At 43.2% G+C, this 19,567-nt stretch overlaps 1 protein-coding gene across 9 annotated transcripts in view; it reads left to right on the plus strand.

Annotated features, from left to right (window-relative positions):
- Positions 1–19,567, plus strand: part of LOC106599413 (astrotactin-1) — a 282,536-nt gene that overhangs the window by 115,799 nt on the left and 147,170 nt on the right. For all 9 annotated transcript variants that reach the window (XM_045714659.2, XM_014190633.3, XM_014190634.3 and 6 more), the window contains 3 exons: positions 10,455–10,621; positions 12,526–12,720; positions 19,329–19,456. In XM_045714659.2, the coding sequence (XP_045570615.1) occupies positions 10,455–10,621; positions 12,526–12,720; positions 19,329–19,456 (490 nt within the window). The remainder of the gene's footprint in view (positions 1–10,454; positions 10,622–12,525; positions 12,721–19,328; positions 19,457–19,567) is intronic.

Consider the following 19,567-nt stretch of genomic DNA (forward strand, 5'->3'; position numbering starts at 1 on the left):
CGCCTGACCCACTCTGTCTTGGCTGATGTATGGCACTCCTGAGGAGAGACGGTGCAGTCGTTTGGAAGTAATGTCTAATAATCACCTAATTATTATGCGATTCATTAGCTCTCGTCTACTCCTGCTAGAACAGGGGAAATGTGAGGCTGTCTGTCCAGCCTGCCTGCCACACAGAACAAATTGGGCCCTGTCCAAACAAAGCGTCGGCCTGCAGTGTGGGATGTGTACCTACCGACAGAGGAGACCTTAGTATTTACATGATGCAGACATTAGGACTGTTATCACACACTTACAGACTCCCTGCACTGAGAATGACCAGGGTGGAAATATTCCCCAATGTCTTAATTGGCCTTTGTAATTGGTATATAGACATTTATTCTTTCATTTGATGTTCCATTGGTGAAGACATTTCATCAGGTAGTTACAGTACTACTGGCCTGTACTACAACTGAACTTGCCAAATTTACATTTAAAAAATGAGGTGTGCTGTTTGGGAGTCACATATACCTTCCCCCAGAGAACTCCACCTTCGAAGAATATATATAGATATACCTCAAAAACATATAGATATACCTCACAATTAATAGAATGCTCAATTGTGCCAAAGTCTAAGCTGCCCACGGTCAAACAACTTCAGAACAAGCACCTTAACATGTTTCCCATGCTGGCCAATGCACTTTGTTACTGACGTAGTCCACATTCAGCTGCAACCAGCTCTGACTTGGATCCCATTTTGGACACTAAACAGTTCTGAGCTGAGTCGATATTTGGCCAAGGTATTCTATGAGCATACTCCTATAGAGTAGCAGGTGCTCAGCGGCCTGCCAGTACTGATATTTTCCTCTAAGGATCGATAGGGGGATTTAAGGTAGTCCATCCGCTTTTGGAAAAATCCGCTGCAGTCTTCCCGTGGACAGATGCAGAGCATGTTAATGCACCACTGTAATCCCTAAAGCTACCTCTGAAATATGACTGGCTAGCACCAGGGGAGATGTTGGTGAAGATTTTATAACACTAATCCCCCCAACAAGTGGTGATTTATGAAGATAAGATATATATGGTTTGGGAGGGGCGTTATAGAATGTCAATACAATCACTGTACAATGTTAAGTTTACATATATATTCCCAAGGGGTTATTATATTACTGTACTCTGGATAATTTTACAACTCTTAAGACTACCTGATATACGTTGATAACCTCAACCATGACATTTGGAACAGATTATATCTTCCCTTTCCTGCTGAAACTCTGCTTGCTGAATAAGTAGACCTATTCAATCTCTATTGTTCACTTTCTCCAATCTGCCTATTTGGCGTATTGGAAAATTGCAAAGTTTATCCAACTCTCTAGAAAGGATTTGTTGCTATGTGGCAACACCACATGGCTGATTCCCATAAACTGGAAGGAGCAGGAGGAATTTATCTCCATTAGGAAATGGGATTAAAAGGTACAGTGCTTCAAGGATTTTTCCAGTTCAGCCTAAATACAAAAGCTTCACAAGCCGGTACACTATTATAATTTATTGTCTTATTTCCTTAAACTGCCAGTGAAGGATGCTGTTTATTTTGTGGTGTTACATTTGTTATTCTACCTAGCAACTAAAAAAAAAATGTGTCAACATATTTCATTACTATGAAAGGAAATATACTGTATGTTGACCTTATCAATTGTTTCTCTCATGGAGGGATCTTTAGAGGACCTTTGCCATTTTTCACTTTATCTGAATCATTTCAAAGCATATGATTTATTCTACCTTTGACCTATGGATTGTGAATTCCTAAACTGTTGAGTTTTAAATTCTCAATAGAACTCTATGCAAAAAAGCTGTATGGTGTAACGTCTGCTTCCAACTCACACTCTCAAACACGTAGATCCCCTGAACGCAGCTCACTTTCCAGCCTACTTTCCAGCTCACACTCTCAACCACATAGATCCCCTGAATGCAGCTCTCTTCAGCCCACTTTCCAGCTCACACTCTCAAACACATAGATCCCCTGAACGCAGCTCACTTTCCATCCCACTTTCCAGCTCACACACTCAAACACATAGATCCCCTGAACGCAGCTCACTCTCCAGATCCCAATCACCTGAATTCTGATCACCTGTCCACTCACCTGTATGTCATTATCACACACTATTTAGTTCCGTTCTTTGCACCCCATCATTGCGAGGTATTGTTTGTTTTGTGACACACTTCTAGTCGGAGTGCTGTTTTGCCCACCGTAATTTAATCTTCCCGTGTATGATAGTTTTTGCCTGCCTCACTAATGACACCTTTTGCCTATTCCCTGGCCCCATTTTAGCCTATCGGATTTCCTGTTATCAACCTATTGCCTGATCTCCCGGACGACGTTACTAGCCTTTTCCCTGCCTGTACTGTTGCCTTTTGGACCCCCTGTGTATGACCTGCTGCCTGCCCCTGGACCCAGCTACCTGCCTCCTCCTGTGATCCTCTACAAATAAACACTTGCTGCACCCTGCGCTTGAAACCAACTCTCTGTCTCCCACCATGTTCATTACATATGGAAATAGAACTGTTTGGAAAATCCTCAAACAAGCACATATTTAATGACTATCATTCTCTTGGCAGTGGGGAAATTCTCCTGAGTTCTCCTATTTCTGCATGTCAGTCAGAATCACCTTTATTCACCAAGTACATTTACACACAGAATTTGGCTTACAGCAGTCAATAAGGAGAGATGTGGGGTTCACAAGCAAGGGCCATCAAGGACCATTAATACATGAATTACACTGACTTCCCTTTGCCACACTTACCCATTGCCATCGATTGCAGAGAGGCCCAGTGATTTAAAGAGTCTCTGCTACGGATGAGTTAGGAGATTCAATGTACCATGCTCTTTACATTACATGTGATAAATCAGTTTTCACAGTGCCCGTAGCCAAGCGACAAAATCAATAGCAATGTGTCCAGGGAGGGACGAGGCGAGGGACTCCTGTTACGACATATGCCCCAATGGCCATTGCTACATTAGCCATTAACCCAGTGTTAACCACTTAACCACAGATGATTGTGGACTACAGGAAAAAGAGGACCGAGCACGCCCCCATTCTCATCGACAGGGCTGCAGTGGAGCAGGTTGAGAGTTTCAAGTTCCTTGGTGTCCACATCACCAACAAACTAACATGGTCCAAGCACACCAAGACAGTCGTGAAGAGGGCACGACAAAACCTATTCCCCCTCAGGAGACTGAAAAGATTTAGCATGGGTCCTCAGATCCCCAAAAGGTTCTAAAGCTACACCATCGAGAGCATCCTGACTGGTTGCATCACTGCCTGGTATGGCAACTGCTCGGCCTCTGACCGCAAGGCACTACAGAGGGTAGTGCGAACGGCCCAGTACATCAACGGCCCAGTACACCAGTACATCAAAGCTTTCTGCGATCCAGGACCTCTAAACCAGGTGGTGTCAGAGGAAGGCCCTAAAAATTGTCAAGGACTCCAGCCACCCTAGTCATAGAATGTTCTCTCTGCTACCTCACGGCAAGTGGTACCGGAGCGCCAAGTCTAGGTCCAAGAGGCTTCTAAACAGCTTTTACCCCCAAGCTATAAGACTCCTAAACATATGGTTTCACAGAATATTTGCATTGCCCCCCTGCTTTTACACCGTTGCTACTCTCTGTTGTTATCATCTATGCATAGTCACTTTAATAACTCAACCTACATGTAAATATTACCTCAACTAACCAGTGTCCCCGCACATTGACTCTATACCGGTACCCCCCTGTATATAGTCTCGCAATTGTTATTTTACTGCTGCTCTTTAATTACTTGTTTCTTTTATTTCTTATTCTTATCTGTATTTTTTTTAAACTGAATTGTTGGTTAGGGGCTCGTAAGTAAGCATTTCACTGTAAGGTCTACACCTGTTGTATTCGGTGCATGTGACTAATACAATTTGATTTGATTCGTAAGAGGACCAGCCAGACCTCTTGAGACTTGTTCACACTGCAGGCATTATTGCTCAAATCATTTTTGATTTTCAAATCCAGTTTGAAAAATTGTTTGTCCAAATAGCAAATTACAAGTGACCAAATCAGATTTGGTGACATGCACAGTGGTTCAGGCTGATTGGTGGTTGTGCTCATGCTTCCTATGACTCAGAAGTTATGTAGCAAGCTAATGCAAATGTTGCAACTGGATGTTTCCCAGTTGCTTTGAATGTTCAAAATCATAGTGTAATAAACACTTTTAAAGACTCAAAGTATAAGATGATCCAACTTTCAAAATGATTCCTTTTTGGCTAGCCACAGCACTCAACTAGCTAGCTAGGTAGATGTTTAGTTTTCTAGCACATTCACCAATTTGTTTGTAAACAATTAAAAAGCTAGTTAGCTGCCAATGTTCTTGTTAAACCATCAACAGAATAGCTAGCAAGCAACAAGATATGCCAAATAAAAGTCTATAAACCATTTGAGGGAAAATAAATCAGATTTGAAAATTCGGACACAAGTCACCAGGAATCAGATTTGAATCTGATTTCACACCACGTATAAAGGTGGTTTTTAATGTGGCTTGAAATGTCCATTTCTATGTGAATTTTGACTGTTCAGACTTTAGCAAAAAGAACAGATTAGAATTGGATATGCAAAAAAAATCTGCCAATTTTAACAAGGCTTTGGTGTAATGACATAAGTGTATCTTTACCTGCCCTTGTTGTTAGTGGTGGGATGGGTCATAATGATCTACAGTAAAGAGAGGGATTTTGTCAGGAAACACTTACAGTTCAAATCGGAAGTTTATATACACCTTAGCCAAATATATTTAAACTCAGTTTTTCACAATTCCTGACATTTAATCCTAGTAAAAATTCCCTGTCTTACGTCAGTTAGGATCACCACATTATTTTAAGAATGTAAAATGGCCAAATAATAGTAGAGAGAATTATTTATTTCAGCTTTAATTTCTTTCATCACATTCCCAGTGGGTCAGAAGTTTACATACACCCAATTAGTATTTGGTAGCATTGCCTTTAAATTGTTTAACTTGGGTCAAATGTTTCGGGTAGCCTTCCACAAGCTTCCCACAATACGTTGGGTGAATTTTAGCCCATTCCTCCTGACAGAGCTGGTATAACTGAGTCAGGTTTGTAGGCCTCCTTGCTCGCACACACTTTTTCAGTTCTGCCCACAAATCTTCTTAGGATTGAGGTCAGCGCTTTGTGATGGCCACTCCAATACCTTGACTTTGTTGTCCTTAAGCCATTTTGCCAGAACTTTGGAAGTACGCTTGGGGTCATTGCCCATTTGGAAGACCCATTTGCGACCAAGCTTTAACTTCCTGACTGATGTCTTGAGATGTTGCTTCAAAATATCCACCTAATTTCCCAGCCTCATGATGCCATCTATTTTGTGAAGTGCACCAGACCCTCCTGCAGCAAAGCACCCCCACAACATGATGCTGCCACCCCTGTGCTTCACGGTTGGGATGGTGTTCTTCGGCTTGCAAGCCTCCCCCTTTTTCCTCCAAACATAACGATGATCATTATGGCCAAACAGTTCTATTTTTGTTTCATCAGACCAGAGGACATTTTCCGAAAAGTACGATCTTTGTCCCCATGTGCAGTTGCAAACCGTAGTCTGGCTTTTTTTATGGCGGTTTTGGAGCAGTGGCTTCTTCCTTGCTGAGAGGCCTTTCAGATTATGTCAATATAGGACTCGTTTTACTGTGGATATAGATACTTTTGTACCTGTTTCCTCCAGCATCTTCACATGGTCCTTTGCTGTTGTTCTGGGATTGATTTGCACTTTTCACACCAAAGTTCGTTCATCTCTAGGAGACTGAACACGTGTCCTTCCTGAGCGGTATGACGGCTGTGTGGGCCGTGGTGTGCATGGTGTTTATACTTGCGTACTATTGTTTGTACAGATGAACGTGGTACATTAAGGCGTTTGGAAATTGCTCCCAAGGATGACCTAGACTTGGCTGATTTCTTTTGATTTTCCCATGATTTCAAGCACAGACCCAGAGGTCTTGGCTGATTTCTTTTGATTTTCCCATGATGTCAAGCAAAGAGTCACTGAGTTTGAAGGTAGGCCTTGAAATACATCTACAGGTACACCTCCAATTGACTCAAATGATGTCAATTAGCCTATCAGAAGCTTCTAAAGCCATTAAATATTTTTCTGGAATTTTCCAAGCTGTTTAAAAGCACAGTCAACTTAGTGTATGTAAACTTCTGACCCAATGGAATTGTGATACAGTGAAATAATCTGTCTGTAAACAATTGTTGGAAAAATGACTTGTGTCATGCACAAAGAAGATGTCCTAACCGACTTGCCAAAACTATAGTTTGTTAACAAGAAACGTGTGGAGTGGTTGAAAAACAGGTTTTATTGACACCAACCTAAGTGTATGTAAACTTCCGACTTCAATTGTACATAACATCTACAGGTGCATACAATCTGAAATCTTATATTAAAGAAATACTCAGCGAAATGACGTTGCCACAAGTAGCATCGCACATATTGAGATGAGCGAGATGCCAGACTTCGCTCACACACAGTCATACAAAGTATCTGCGCATTTGCACGGGTTTACTTCATGCTGTTTAGAGCGTCGTAGCCAGAGCACTAAAACCGCAGAGAAGTTGAGCCTCGCACTTCAACGCTCTTAGTTGCTGCAGAAATTGACCCACTATGTTGTATCTACGTCATATCGCTGAGTCAGTCTACCTTTAATACTGAAACTCCACAGGGCCTGCTGTAGGACAATTCTGGATTTTCAGTGCTTCTGTTTGACTCAACTTATGAAGTTCCAATTCATGTGTGACCCCTTAGAGTCGATTGATGCACTGGTTCATGTTTGATCCCCATCAAAATTTGTCAGTTTGAGCTAGAGGTATTAGGATTCAGCCTACTCTTTCAACCGACTACTGTTCTCATCCCACTGGGCACAAATGTCAATTCAACGCCTGTTCCATGTTGGTTCAACGTAATTTGGAAACAAATATGAGTCAACCAGTGTGTGCCCAGTGGGATGAGACCAGGATCGATGGGCACTGGAGACTTGTGAGAGTAAATATAGAAATATATTGTTACTTATGCTTCCTTATTGCTTGAAGGCAAACAGAGTATTTTCCTCTTTTCTACAGCCAGGGGTGCCTTGTTAAGTATCATCCCATCAAAGTCCCCTTTGAAGGAATGTCTGACAGAAAACGTGAATTTGGCTTCACTGGCCTCTGAAAAATTGCTTTGAGTGTCACAGCTGTTAGAAGGAGCGGACCAAGATGCAGCGTTTTCGTAGTTCCACATATTTATTTAACCAGTGAAACCGAATGCAACAATTAAACACTTCAAAATATACACAAAACAACAACCGTGACGCAGGAGGATCAAATACACTCACAATGAATAATCACCCACAAACACATGTGAAACAAACATCAACTTAAATAGGAACTCCAATTAGAGACAACGACAACCTGCTGCCTCTAATTGGAGGTCATGCCAAACAACACCAACATAGAAATGCAAAACTAGAAACTGAACATAGACATACAAAAACAGACAAACACCCCCTGTCACGCCCTGACCTACTCTACCATAGAAAATAACCACTCCCTATGGTCAGGATGTGACAGTACACCCCCCCCCCCCCCCAAAAGGTGCGGACGCCGACCGCGCCTAAAAAACAACACAACACAAAGGGAGGGTAGGGTGGGTGACAACTGTCTATGGCGACGGCTTTGGTTCCGGGCGTGGTACCCCCACTGCCCGCTGATCCCCCCGCTTCTGTATGCCCGAAGGAACCAGACCATGGATCCTCGCCGGATGCTTCGGACCACCAACCGCCACTGAAAACTCTGGGATAAAGACCGCCGCTGAAGACTCGGGGCTGCAGGCCGCCGCTGAAGGCTCTGGGCTGCAGGCCGCTGCTGAAGGCTCTGGGCTGCAGGCCGCCGCTGAAGGCTCTGGGCTGCAGGCCGCCGCTGATGACTCTGGGCTGCAGACCACCGCTGATGACTCTGGGCTGCAGACCGCCGCTGATGACTCGGGGCTGCAGACCGCCGCTGATGACTCAGGGCTGCAGACCGCCACTGATGACTCGGGACTGGGAGGCATCGCTGGAGGCTCCGGACTGGGAGGCGTCGCTGGAGGCCCCGGACTGGGAGGCGTCGCTGGAGGCTCCGGACTGGGAGGCGTCGCTGGAGACTCTGGACTGGGAGGAGTCGCTGGAGGCTCCGGACTGGGAGGCGTCGCTGGAGGCTCCAGACTGGGAGGCGTCGCTGGAGACTCCGGACTGGGAGGCGTCGCTGGAGGCTCAGGACTGAAGAGCGTCGCTGGAGGCTCAGGACTGAAGAGCGTCGCTGGAGGCTTCGGACTGGGGAGCATCGCTGGAGGCTCCGGACTGGGGGGCGTCGCTGCAGGCTCCGGACTGGGGGGCGTCGCTGGAGGCTCCGGACTGGGGGGCGTCGCTGGAGGCTCCGGACTGGGGGGCGTCGCTGGAGGCTCCGGACTGGGGGGCGTCGCTGGAGGCTCCGGACTGGGGAGCATCGCTGGAGGCTCCGGACTGGGGAGCGTCGCTGGAGCCTGCAGGCTGAGAAGCGTCTCTGTAGGTTCCGGACTGGGGACCTTCGCTGCAGGCTCTGTGCCATGGATCATCACTAGTGGTTCCGCGTCATGGATTATCACTGGAGGCTTTGTGCCATGGATCATCACTGGAGGCTCCGGGCCATGGATTATCACTGGAGGCTTTGTGCCATGGATCATCACTGGAGGCTCCGGGCCATGGATTATCACTGGAGGCTTTGTGCCATGGATCATCCCAACAGGCTCCGGGCCATGGATCATCACTGGAGGCTTCGTGCCATGGATTAACACGACAGGCTCCGGGCTATGGATCATCACTGGAGGCTTCATGCCATGGATTATTGCTGGAGACGTCGGACCATTGACTATCACTAGAGGCTTCCTACGGGGCGCTGGAACTGGTCTCACCAGACTGGGGAGACGCACTGCGGACCGTGTGCTCAAAGCAGGCACAGGCCTTACCGGGCTATGGAGGCGTACTGGAGGAAGAGTGCGCGGAGCAGGCACAGGGAACACTGGGCCTTGGACACTGGAGGTCTGCTATGTGGGACTGGCATAGGAGGCGCCAGGCTAGTAACACGCACCTTCGGGCTAGTGCGGGGAGCAGGAACAGAACGTACTGGGCTATGGTGGCGCACTGGAGGAAGAGTGTGCGGAGCAGGCACAGGGTACACTGGGTCTTGGAGGCGCGCTGGAGGTCTGGAGTGCACGGCCTGCACAACCCGCCCTGGCTGGATGCTCAACTCCGCTCGATAACTGTGGGGTGCGGGCACAGTTCGCACCGGCCTTTGAATGCGCCCTGACGACACAGTGCGCTTCACCGCAAAATACGGTGTCTGCTCCATCAGTTGCTCCCCACAGTAAGCACGGGAAGTTGTCTCAGGATTCCATCCTGACTCTGCCCAACTCCCCTTGTGCCCCCCCCTAAAAAATGTTTGGGGTTGCCTCTCAGCCTTGCCTTTCGGTGCATATAGAGCCTCGTAGTATCGTCGCTCCTCTTTCGCTGCTTTGATTTCCTCCCTCGGATGACGATACTCCCCAGCCTGCCTCCAGGGTCCTTTACCAGCCAAAATCTCCTCCCAAGTCCATTCCTCCAGATACTGCTGCTGCTCCTTACCACGCTGCTTGGTCCTTCTTTGGTGGGTGATTCTGTCACAGCTGTTAGAAGGAGCGGACCAAGATGCAGCGTTTTCGTAGTTCCACATATTTATTTAACCAGTGAAACCGAATGCAACAATTAAACACTTCAAAATATACACAAAACAACAACCATGACGCAGGAGGATCAAATACACTCACAATGAATAATCACCCACAAACACATGTGAAACAAACATCAACTTAAATACGACCTCCAATTAGAGACAACGACAACCTGCTGCCTCTAATTGGAGATCATGCCAAACAACACCAACATAGAAATGCAAAACTAGAAACTGAACATAGACATACAAAAACAAACACCCCCTGTCACGCCCTGACCTACTCTACCATAGAAAATAACCACTCACTATGGTCAGGACGTGACATTGAGAAGCATAGGGGAGTCTTTGTAACTCTGGAAGCAGGTGTAGAGTTGTAGAAGTTCTGGATGCCTCTGTGAATTTATGCCTCATATATCTTTGTTAGCAGCACATCTTTTGTGGTGTGACAGAGTTCACCGAATGTTGTTTGTGAAAATATAATCAAAGCCGTTACCTTGATTTTCTCTCATTTTGCTAACCCACTTTTCTACAATTTGTACACACACATGGGATCTGGATGTGTCTGATCTCTACTTATTTCTCTGTGAACTAAAGATCTGTAAAATGATTACATTTGACCAATATGGAACCAGATCACATCCCTAGTGTATTTTAGTTGATCTGTGACATCCTGTATCCTTTATTCCCATTCTTTCTAGTGCCCTCCTGGACTGAGTCCCATGAAGGATGGCACAGGCTGCTACGACCACCACATTGGCATCGACTGCTCTGACGGCTTTAACGGAGGCTGTGAACAACTGTGCCTCCAGCAGCTCGCCCCCCTGGAGGACGACCCCACCCTTTACAACATCCAGATGTTCTGCGGGTGAGAGAACACTACTGATCTTGTATGCATCTCAAATGGCAACCTATTCTCTACATAGTGCACTACTTTTTTAGTGCACTAAAGTAGTGCACTGTGCTGCAAATACAGTGCTATTTGGTATGCAGGCCCTGTCTCTGTGGTACTGAACTGATATAACAGTGTCATATCCTAAAGTGTTTAAAAAGGAGGACAGCAGTTTACAGTGTAGGAAATTCTAACAATACCATGATAGTAGGGAAGGGAAAGAGGATACCTAGAAAGGGGATACCTAGTCAGTTCTACCAAAATGTTGTTGGGTTCTGATTTCTTGACTTATGAAATCATGAAATATACTTATTCCTTTCACTGAGGGAGAGAGGGTAATTTATAACCTTTACGTTATGTCAGGATATATTATTGTTAGCCATCAGGGATCCTATGGGAAGAGGAAAGACACCGTCTGGTACGAGTCAACATGACAGCCGTGAGTTGGGGAGGAGTGAGCACTTTGGGGCAGAGGTCAGGTCAGAAGAAAGGAGGAAGAACAGATATCACTAAGGTTCTGAACATCATTGGCTGTTCAGATGTGTAGGAGGAGATTCAGCATAGGAGAAAGGGTTAAATATCAGTGCTTGTGTGAATGTCTTTTGTCGGTTCAGCTGTTCGATCCTCTGGGATGAATGAACTTGGTTCAAGCTTTCATAGTGTCCGTCGAGTTCTTACTTTGATAATCAGAACCTAACAATGTGTAGTACTAGTATTGCCTTGTTTTTCACTTCAATAGATTCCTGGTGATGTCATTGTCATGACATGGTTTTAGTAGGAAAGCGAAGTGCACCAGTATGTCTTTTAAATGTCAGCTGTGCAGTGCGTTAGTCACTCAGAGTGATTTGTCTCTTCGCCTTGGAGAGGTTGTTTCTTAAAAGAGAAAGATCTCTTGACCTCTCTTTTAATGTCAAGTCTTCTCCTGACACAAAAGTATTTCTGACTGTAGGTGACAAACGTGCTTAATTGTCTGTCATATGAAACATGATAATATGACAGGGAAAGTGAACCAGTTTCAATGCGTCGTGGATTAGGACTGCATTATGGACAAAATATATCTAACCCTCTTTAGTGACATTTTCCTGTAGAAAGAAGTGTCATCATGAAGAAAGGGTATTTCACTTTAATCCCAGGCCCATTGCCTTTGATATATTTTACAGAGCTCTCTAGACACTGGAATGTCAAAGTGTCATAAATATGAAAGAGTCGAGAGGACTCACTGTTTGGATTATTCCCTTTTTGAAAAATGAAATGGGGTGTTTTTTGTTCACTGAATTTAATTAATAGCACCATACAACAAAGCTAGAATTGATTGGCACACTAGAATCATGAGGGGGCCTATTTTGTGGATCTCCTTGAACTCAGGCATAAAGTGGTGCACTTCTGAGTAAATAGTGAATCCATGAACACAAGTAAAATAAGTCAATAATCCTGACAGGAAGCCATAGTGATGTTCACCTAATGTCAAGATGGAATTTCATGTACTCTTCAGTCAGTCACTAAGGCAGCCCAATTCTGATACTTTTTCTGCTAACTGGTCTTTTGACCAATCACATCAGATCTTTTCACATATTTTTTAGAGCTGATGTGATTGGTCAAAAGACCAATTAGTGAGAAAAAGATCAGAATTGGGATGCCTGCATAAATACAGCCAAAGGGACCTATTCAATTAAATCGGTTTCCAGTATAAGTCAAAAAACGACCTCATTTTTATCCCTGTATTGACTTGAATTGCAAACAGAATTCGGTCTAAATCCTGAATATGACTATATTTATTACAAGCTATGTGTATAATGTAGATTAAACACAGTCTATTTGAATATAATGTAAGAGCACATCAGCTCACACTGCTCCCCTTTTTTTTATGGCTGTCGTTGTAGTTGTATTGAGGATTACAAGAAAGGTCAAGATGGTCGTTCCTGCCAGCCCCTGTCTGAAGCCTGTACCGAGGGACTGGACTGTGGGGAGACAGCTGATATCCCAGCCAACCAAACCGTTTTTGGGGATCTCTTCTATGGTTACAACAACCACACCAAGGAGATCACCTCTGGGCAGATCCTCAAAGCTTCCTTCAGGTAATGTATGAGTTGTGTCATGGGTTATAGCTCGTGTATAAAATAGGAATGATTCATGGTTGATTCATGGTTGATCCATGGTTGTTTAATTGGTCCTCAGCTAGAGGAAAAAAATGTATTTATAAAACATTTAAATGAATGTATACAATGGGCAGAGATGTATAGTATACTAAAGCAAGGTGAGAGACTAATGCACTCAGAAGATTAATCTGTACTGTATGGCATCTTCTGTCCACAATGAAAATTACCAAAATGATGTACATCTAAATACAGTGTATCTTGTGAATGAGGATCTAAAGATCTGCTTTTAATATCTAAAGAAATGCACAGCAGGCTCTGTTTTGTGAATATGAGTTCTGTAGCAGCATGCTTTGTGGGCTGCTTAATTACCATCGTCCACTCACGATGCTTCCTTTCCGCTGAAGTCAGGAAGTCAGGTCACGGAAATCATCTACGGTCCTGAAAATGCAATTTGGGTGCACATGGATCCTGCAGCCAGAGGCAGTGCATCCACTTACAATATGTCACGTGAATGCTCGAGGAAGGCGAACAAGGGGAAGTTAATATCATCAAGTACTGTAGCTAAATCTCAAATGCTCTGATCTCATTTTGAAAGCACCGGGAGAGACAGCCAGGGTTTCAGACAGACTTTGAAAAGTACAAAATGCTCCTGTGCAGAGTGCAGCCAGACATGGTGCTGGAGAAAGCCTCTTTGGGGAGCCATGGTTAATGCAAACCCTAATTATACAAGATGGCAAGAAGTGAATTAAAAGTGACCAGGAGCCAGTTTGGTGTAATGGAACGTAATTGGAGCAGATGAAACTTTGAATGTGCAATGAACAAAGGGTCTGCTGCGCTGCTGCACTGGTGCCTACCTTGGGTTCATTAAGTCTCACAAGAATGCCATACTGATGTGACAATTAATTGGAAACTAAAGAAAATAGTCAAAACTTTTATACACAGGAGGAATAGTACTGGGAAGTAGAGATTACTGCTGATGATGTAGTATTGCAGAGAACTTCAAACTTAATTTAGAAAGTATTATGAATAAACATTCTCTCAATGATAAAAACAAATGCTAATGTTACTGATATTAAATGCTGGGGTTTATTAATTCATTTTGTGACATTTTAATTATATTATTTTAAATGAGAAAAATGTATTTTAACTTGAGGTATAGTCTTAACATTATCCAGATAAATACAATTTAGCGGCAGAAATAAAATGTTGTCCATTGACTGACACCCTATGGAGAGGAATAAGCCCTTGTGTGACTCGTGCATGGTTTACGAAGAGAATCACCGTGAGAGACATCCTGGAATAAAAGGAGAGAAAAACGTGGATTATTCTGTTTCATACCAGCCTGGTGCTTGGAGTTTCATTGGCGCTTCATCAAAGCTCCACCCCACGGTTCTGTAGTGTCACAAAGCATCTGTTTCACTCTTTGACAGTAAACTTATGAAAGGCAAGGAAGTCCAATTTTAACACTGTCTAATCATTAACGTAGCATGCAAAAAGTAAGGAAACTTCAACTATCCTGAAAAAATCCTGAAAAGTACAGAAACAACACATAGCTGCTGGATAGAAACGGAAATGTGGTTCCCCAAACTCCCAAGCTCCCCTCTACCACACTCTACTGTACATAAAACGTTTCACAAACTATACCAAATGTGCACATTTCCTCATAGTCAAGTATGACTGTTGATCTTTTATTCATTTGAAAAAGAGGCATCCCACCCCTACCTTTTTATTTAGTCTGGCTGGAACAACAAAGGGAAGGAAATTAAAGGACACATCTAGCAGAGTGAGAAGGTGCCCACTGGCTCTTCACAGCCAGTGTTGCAGGAATAAGATGAGGCTAGCCTGTACCCACTCAGCAGGAGCAGAGTCTGCTGGATGGCCAGGCTCCAGGCTGTGCCACAGAGCTGCGTCTGATTCTATCCACACAGAGCTGTGGGCCCTGCTTTCATGCTCACCAGCCTCTGAAACACTTTTCATGTTTTTTAAAAAGGTAGTTGTCATTTTCTGAATCGCTCCCGCTGAATTTCAGAGTCGGCTTGGTAATTATTATTTCAAAAGTTCGAATTTTCTGTGGAGGATTGGAGGTAAATAAGAGGTGTCATACAATCTTAGCCGGAGCTTTTATGTGGCCAAGACCGGCCGGGACACAGAGTTTTATAACAAGAGCACATAAGGGGATATTCCATTAAACATTTTTTCTTCTCTTTCTCTTGAGCATAGAGAGAGAGAAGAGATGGGATCTTAGCTGAGATGGCTGGTGCTGTTTTGTATGTCTACAGACTTAGTAGTGATGCGATTTCCCACTGGTAGATCTAAATGTCTCTGAGGGAGGCAGTGAAGTACATTAGAATAATGTGAGTTAAAAAGGCAACCTCTTCTCATTATTTCCTCCCTTTGGCTCCAAGGCCTCTCTCTCTCTCTCTCTCTCTCTCTCTCTCTCTCTCTCTCTCTCTCTCTCATTACTCCACACAACATGCTTAGAGCAGGTTTTAATGAATATTTTTGTGTCCTTTGTTCTCATTAGGGCTGCTTGGGATTGTGATTTAGACCACATTTCCTAACTACTTGGTGGGGTGTCTCCTCTCACCCCCTCAGAGGAGGAACACCTTTATCTACTCGCTTAATTAAAATATACAATTTCTGTGTGAGCTAGATTGATTATATTAAACACTGGAGGGCATTGCCTCAATTATTGGACGTTGTAAAGTTCTTACCCCAGCCCCATTCCATCACTTGTCATCTGTTATTAGCAGGGGGAATACAAAAAAATGTATATATCATAATCAAAAAGTCAAAAATATCACTGAGGTATGTCATAGTTGAAATTATAAAGTTGGCTGAAAGCCTGAAACAGTTAAAGGTTACATTTTTCATTTCCCAGCTATTACTCAAGAAGAGGCACATGGACATGAACTCTTTCAAAGTGACCTATACTTTCAAATGAATAATAATATGCACAGGATGTACATATTATCTAAATAAGATTTTAACTTTGGTTGGCTCTGATCTTGAAAAAATACTGAAATAGTTTTTTGGCATCACCTCATCCCGTTATTACTATTTTGTTAGATTCCAAAGTCCAAAGAAAACTCACTAAATTAAACTCTTGGTTTTCCTTTTTTAGATCACAGGAACTGTAATTTGTGATACAGTTTGGCAATTGACTATGTTAATATGAAATTGGCTTTAAGCCAGTTTAACAATGGCATATTTCATACAGGCGTAACTTCTTCTTGACAATACAAATTAATCACAATGGCACATTCAAACCATTTTACCCTCTAGGCCCAAGGTGCATTATAAATACCCTTTTCTCCATTTTCTTTGCTTAGGAGATAAGTATTGTTATACTATGCCTAAAGCAACATATTTGATATGTATGAGTCTAATTTCCATGCTTTTAATGACTGTTAACAATGTGTTCCTCTTCCTTACCCCCGGCCATGGAACGGCCATACAAATGAATTGGCATGTAATGGCATTATTTCAGTGTTTCCAATGGAGGGTCAGGTTTCATTTTCAGAAAATGCCCCCAAAGGGGACGATTTTAGCTAATATGTGTAAGACGTGGGTGTTGGTAGATGAGGAATCAAATGCAGGAGAACAGCGATTCGGTGTATGGGCTTTAATAGGCTTCCACACAAAACGACAGCCAACCCAAACAGCGCACAGAGCGCACAACAAAGCAAAGTGCCCCAAACACACGGGACAAAACACAGCTTGCGTAAAACATACGCACCACTGAAGAATGTGCAACAAACCGCGTGTAATCACGCACAGCATACAATGAAAAGATAATCACGCACACAGAGCAGGTGGCCCTGCTGGCTAATAAAGCCAGCTAATTAGCCCAACTAAGAACAGGTGCACCTAATAACGAAAAGGGGGGAAAACAAAAAGGAATCAGTGGCAGCTAGTAGGCCGGTGACGACAACCGCCAAGCGCCACCCGAGCAGGAGGGGGAGCCACCTTCGGTAAGAGTCGTGACAATATGCACAGCCATTTTACAGTTACATCCAGTTCCTGCTAGTTCTAAGTCCCTGGAAGCTAAAGGATATTTGACACTGCTTATAGATATAAAGTATCAATAGGACTATTGCTGTTTACAGTTCCGAAACATTATGTAATTGACTTCGAAGGGATAAATGACTATTTCAGAGGTGGTTGTAAGATATATGTCACGCCCTGATCTGTTTCACCTGTCTCCACCCCCTCCAGGTGTCGCCTATTTCCCCCAGTGTATTTATCCCTGTGTTTCCAGTCTCTCTGTGCCAGCGTTTTTCCCATCCTCCTGCTTTTTGTATTCTCCTTTTTCTTGTCTTCCTGGTTTTGACCCTTGCCTGTTTCTGGACTTTGTACCCGCCTGCCTGACCATTCTGCCAGCCTTGACCACGAGCCTGTCTGCCACTTTGTACCTCCTGGTTTTTGCCTGTCCTCGACCATTCTCTTACTTACCGCTTTGGATTAATAAACATTGTAAGACTCCAACCATCTGCCTCCTGTGTCTGCATTTGGGTCTCGCCTTGTGCCTTGATAATATATTAAGTAATGGGAGTGTGATGCTCAATCATTGACTATGAGTAATGTTGCTTCAAGTCAGGCATGTGTGTTTGGAACGTGGAAATGACGTAATGCTCCTTTCATAGTAGCAGTTATTTTTCACTCAGTGATGAATAATAGGAGGGGTTTGTAACTGCATCCCACCCCTTTCCTGTTTCAACCCAATTCTGGAAATGTATGTTTTGAGTATTTAAAGATCATGCTGTTTATTATTGTGTTTACATCTGTGGCTGTTAACCATCAAGTCAAAAGAACGCAACTTAATATGAGTAGATGTATACTGTAGATGTGCTGTACAGAGCCATTGCTCAGCTACATGAGGGGTATTCTTTTTTCTTCTTCTGTAGTTATATCATTATTGTACAGATTGTGTTTCATTATTTGTCTGTTCTAAAATCTTTGTAACTGGTATCCCCATACATGTGGTTATTCATGATTCCGGCTTTTGAGGAGAAATCGAGATTTTGGATTAAGGATCACCTTTCAAGCTCAAATCTTCTTCATCAGTGACTCTTACCAGAAACATGAATGCATGCAGAAAAGTGAGCATAAAGAAAAAAGTGCTTCCATATAACTTTCAGGTACCTCCGCTGGTCCTTTTATCGAGAAAGTGAAAGCTTTCGCGGCAGTACAGTTTTTTTCATATTCAATTCAAAGTCATTTGCCCTTTAAGATCCACTCTTTTTCTAACTTTTCAAATGGACTCTTTGGAGTGGATATTATCACTATTGTAATGAATGAATGCAGTGAGCAGAGACAGGGATGAGTATACCAGGGAGAGCAAGATTAAGGCCAGGCACCACAGGCTGAAATTACATTTTTGCATCTGAGTAGCTATACATTTTTTGATTTGTTGGTATTTTGGTCCATTCATATTAGTATTTTCAAAAAGTAAACATAAAAATGAAAATTGATGTTTTCCTTAGTTTCTCATACTATCGTCATCAAAATGTCATCAATTTTAACGACTTAAAAATGGACATACATCCATAATTACACATTATTTAAAATCCCATTTCATAGAGAATGTAACAAACTGGACTATACTGTAGTAACTTACTTTGAAGAGATCGTGATTATGTCTAAATAGGTGTTTGGTGTTTGGTAATCTAAATTCAGCGTACTTGTCTTGGAGTGCCATTTTCCCAAAGTCAGACTCTTCCAACACGCCAACTCATTTTCCTCAGCTTCAGAAGCATCTACAGTACATTCATCAAATTGTGTGTGGTTATCCTTAGATATATGCTTCAGACTTGCATAGAGGTAATTGTTGATATGTTGTAAAAAATACATTTCAGGTAACATTTTCTTTAGAAAAATGTGCCAAAAATGCATATTGGTGACATAATATTTTGTAGCTCACACGGGTTCAGGTTTTACAGATGATTTCGTGACGGTTTTCTTGTCTGGATCCTCTCATGTGTAGAAAAATGGCGCTTTCACAAGCCCCATGTTATGGAATAGGCAGAAACTTTATATCGGCGGAAAGAGGTTTTTGAGCTGAAGCCACTACAAGAAACAGTACGTCTCTAGCATAAGCACACGGGAGCTATTCAATATTAAAAATGTCGTCACCATGTGAAGCACTGGTACGTCAATCGACTTTAGGGGGAGCCTTAAACATGAACAAAATGAGCATATCAGGTTAGGAACTGGAGGAGAATCACAGAATAAAAGGACATTTAACATTATGAAAAATGACATGTTTGATGTAGAAGTCTCTGATTCTCCCTGCATGCTCACATACAGTATTTCCTGTGGATTTTCTTAACCATCTGCCAGAAAATTATGAACGATTCTGGCTGAAACGTGTTGGTTTTAACAATAAATAAAACTTTTTATCAACTACCACTCTCCTCCAAGAGTTGCTGAGTTTCCTCTTCACTTCAGAAGATACTGCTTTGCAGTTTGTTAATGATTGACACTGGCTCTTCTCTGCCTTATTCCCTCTCTCCCTCATGAGGCCTAGTTGGATGGGTGAGTAATTGTGGGGCTCTAAATAGGCTGTTTTGTCATACTTAATCCAGGCAGAAGAACTTTGCCCGAGGCATCGAGCAGCAGCTCCCAGATGGCATGGTTGTGGCATCAGTTCCAACCGAGGTGCAATGCCACGAAGAGCTGTCAGACCCAGTCCCTGACCCAGACTATCTCACAGGTAGGAGCAATTTGGAATTTATAGATTTTGTCCCTTATTTTGTCATTTCAACGTATACCAAGAAGCTTCGTAAATTGTGCAATATCAGTTTTTCTTAAAGTGGAGAAAACC

This window comes from Salmo salar, chromosome 03 (assembly GCF_965601325.2).
Source record: "Salmo salar chromosome 03, fSalSal1, whole genome shotgun sequence".
Classification (NCBI taxonomy): domain Eukaryota; kingdom Metazoa; phylum Chordata; class Actinopteri; order Salmoniformes; family Salmonidae; genus Salmo; species Salmo salar.